The sequence below is a fragment of the Euprymna scolopes genome, chromosome 27, assembly GCF_053919585.1.
Source record: "Euprymna scolopes isolate OS-2025 chromosome 27, ASM5391958v1, whole genome shotgun sequence".
Classification (NCBI taxonomy): Eukaryota; Metazoa; Mollusca; class Cephalopoda; order Sepiida; family Sepiolidae; genus Euprymna; species Euprymna scolopes.
The window spans coordinates 88,524,726-88,528,204 of NC_136508.1; the positions used below are offsets into that span (position 1 = coordinate 88,524,726).

A 3,479-nucleotide genomic window follows, 5' to 3' on the forward strand; every position below is an offset into this window, starting at 1 on the left:
AATAATAATAATAATAATAATAATAATAATAATAATAATAATAATAATAATAATAATAATAATAATAATAATAATAATAATATAACTAAAGTAAAATAAATAATATATATACATTTAAAATTCCAGGAAAAATAAATAAATAAATTAATAAAATCATTAAATAAATGAATAAATCTACTCACAGAGATGAATACACTGTAGACACTTGCTACCATTTCATGCGGTATTCTTTTTTCGTCCATAGCTACACTGCGTGAGAGTAGAACAATCAGAATCTTATGAAACTTTCAACATTCGAAAACTAGAAATAATTTTGAATGAAATTATTATTATTTTTTTTTTTAATTGGATATTTTTTTCTTATTATTTTCCCAGGTTTTTGAAAGATTCGAATTGAAATTGGTTTGAAATTGTGGCAGCCACGAAGAAAAATGATACTTTGAAATTCTTTAGAAATGTTAATTGCTTATTGTTGAAAATTCTACTGTATATATTGCGGGAAATCCACAAATAAATAATTCAAACATTTAAAGAAAGAATAAATTTTGTATAACTTTTTGGATCCACTTCAGAATGTCTCTCGTCGACAGTTTTGAAAAATGACAAAAAGATTATCTAAAAAAAAAAAAACATTTTATGAAAGTAGAAATTGACCTCATGTATTATTGACGTAAGTAAATGAGCAAAGAACAGTAAAAAAACAAAAACAAAACAAAACCCCTAACGCAACATAAAAACGGCATATAAACATTCTGCAAATAAGATTTTGTTTTTTGTTGAATGGATTACTTGTTAAGGAAATTGCACAATGATTGTGTGTAATATCAAGATAAGTAAATAAAACACGCAGACAAAAAAAATAAAATAAAATAAACAAAAAACAATTCCCCAACACTGAAAATAACAGAAAAAGAAAAATGTATACAAGAAAAAATATATATTGTGAACTTGAAACATTCTACGACGCTACAGAGGTGACATTTCGTACAATCAAAATTGCTCGATACATGATTATCGTATTATGTGTCTGCTTGAATCCATCCCAAAGTCAAGGGAATAATTATTGCAATCCTTCAAATTGCAAACCTCCTTATTGTTTTTGCAAAGGTTCTGATATTCCAAATAATATACACAGAGATTCTACCCCCCAAATGGTAATGATAACTTTTGACGATGCTGTCACTCGTGATTCCTACGACCTTTACCGGCAGTTGATATCCGGAATATCGAATCCGAACGGTTGTCCAATCAGTGGAACATTTTTTGTGTCTCATGAATACACAGATTACTGGAGTGTGCAACAGTTGTATGCGCAGGGTCACGAAATAGCCAGCCATTCTATCAGCCACCGTTCCCCATCAACTTGGTGGAAAAATGCCAACTACACCGACTGGTATGGTGAAATTCAGGGTCAACGTGAGATGCTCTCTACTTGGGCGAACATTGACAAGGCCGAAATTCGTGGCATGAGGGCGCCATTTCTGCAGGTTGGCGGCAACTGGCAATTTCAGGTCATTTCCGATATGAAGCAAGACGGTTTTCAGTACGATTCGTCCATTGTCTCTTATATTCATAAATTTGACCCTTACCCAGATCCAATATGGCCGTACACTTTGGATTTTCCAACTATAGATGATTGTGGAATTGGTCCATGTCCCGACTGGACGTTCCGAGGCATCTGGGAGGTACCATTAGTCGAACATGAAGACCGAGATGGAATGCTTTGTTCAATGTTAGATGATTGTGACTCCAGCCGTACAGAAGAGGACCTTTATCGCATGCTAATGAAGAACTTTGAAACGCATTATAATACAAATCGTGCCCCTTTTGGTCTATTTATGCACTCACCGTGGTTAAAAAAGCCATCGAATTATAATGCTGTTCGAAAGTTTCTCCAGGACGTCTCTACCCGGGGTGACGTTTGGTTTGTATCAGCATCTCAGGTGCTGAATTGGATGATGAAACCGACAGAAATCCAACAATTAGATTCTTTTGAGCCGTTCAATTGTTGGTCCCGACCAGATACATGGGCTTGCACTGATGATCGGTCAGTGACGTGTGTTTATGACACAACCGGCCATCTTGTTTGGCCTCATAGAATCTCTAAACGACGTGCCCCAAACCCAGAAAAGCCTAACATCAACTGGAAGCGACATAGACGCCCCCAACAACCATTGTTTCCTAACATAAACACGCCACCAAAACAACCTCCGACACCGAAACATTTTTTTGCAAAAAGATCATCGCCATATCCTGAAATATTTGAGAAGCCGTCTGTATTACATTCGCAAAAAAATCCCTTCAATCAAAATAAGGCTAATGCTTACCCTAATAATAATTTGAACGGTGGTTCTGTTTGGTTAAGAGAGAGATTTAATCGTCGACATTTCCATAGGCCAGATTTCAGGGTCGATTACCCGTCAAGAAGACGAAAAAGATATCCGCCGCCGCAGCAGTACAAACCGCAAAGTTCAGAAGATTCGGGGCCAATGGAAACAGAAACGAACGGCGGGCGTATTACCCATGATGCAATTCGCTCAGGTCTCGGGCAAGACAGATTCAATGGTGGCAACAGTAATCGTTGGCAGAGGCAATCCGGGACGTACCATACTTTGCACATCTGCGCCGATTTCTGTCCTTATCATTATCCGTGGGTTAACAATGTTAATGGACTATAAATTAATGAGTGTGAAAAACATACTTTTATTTAAAGGCAGTAGAATGCATCGACCGACGTCACCGTCACCCCTAAGAAGAAATAAGAAGGTCTGAAGATGAATACCTACATTAAATTATATCTAATTCCAGACATTTCTTACGGAAAACGTTTTGATATCCTGCGTCTAGCCCTAGCCCTATTTCAGTAGCCCAAATTCAAACATTTATTCCAAATAATCCATTAGAGTGAAAATATGGATTAAAATGTGTCGTAAAAAATAAATGAATTCTATAATGTTTTCTTGGTGTTGATATTATTGCTTGTTTGTTGCACTTTGTATTCATGCTTTGAAAATGATTTTTGATTATTGAGGGTCATATTGAGCAATGTCACTTTTTAAGTTTACATTTATTAATTGTCTAAAACAGCAAAAAATAAATAGAAACGAATATCTTATAAAAGATGGGTTTTAAAAAATGTAGGTAAAAGACGTTTTAAAAAATGTAGGTAAAAGACGTTTTAAAAAATGTAGGTAAAAGACGTTTTAAAAAATGGAGGTAAAAGACGTTTTAAAAAATGGAGGTAAAAGATGGGTTTTAAAAAATGGAGGTAAAAGACGTTTTAAAAAATGGAGGTAAAAGACGTTTTAAAAAATGGAGGTAAAAGATGGGTTTTAAAAAATGGAGGTAAAAGATGGGTTTTAAAAAATGGAGGTAAAAGACGTTTTAAAAAATGGAGGTAAAAGACGTTTTAAAAAATGGAGGTAAAAGATGGGTTTTAAAAAATGGAGGAAAAAGTTTTAAAAAATGGAGGTAAAAGA

At 34.6% G+C, this 3,479-nt stretch overlaps 1 protein-coding gene across 1 annotated transcript; it reads left to right on the forward strand.

Annotated features, from left to right (window-relative positions):
* The first annotated feature begins 1,007 nt into the window (after window positions 1–1,007).
* On the forward strand, window positions 1,008–2,753 carry LOC145248733 (chitin deacetylase 7-like). The gene has a single exon (XM_080110381.1). It carries the CDS (start codon window positions 1,008–1,010, stop codon window positions 2,676–2,678), a length of 1,671 nt encoding a protein of 556 aa, XP_079966507.1. The 3' UTR covers window positions 2,679–2,753.
* The last annotated feature ends 726 nt before the right edge of the window (window positions 2,754–3,479 follow it).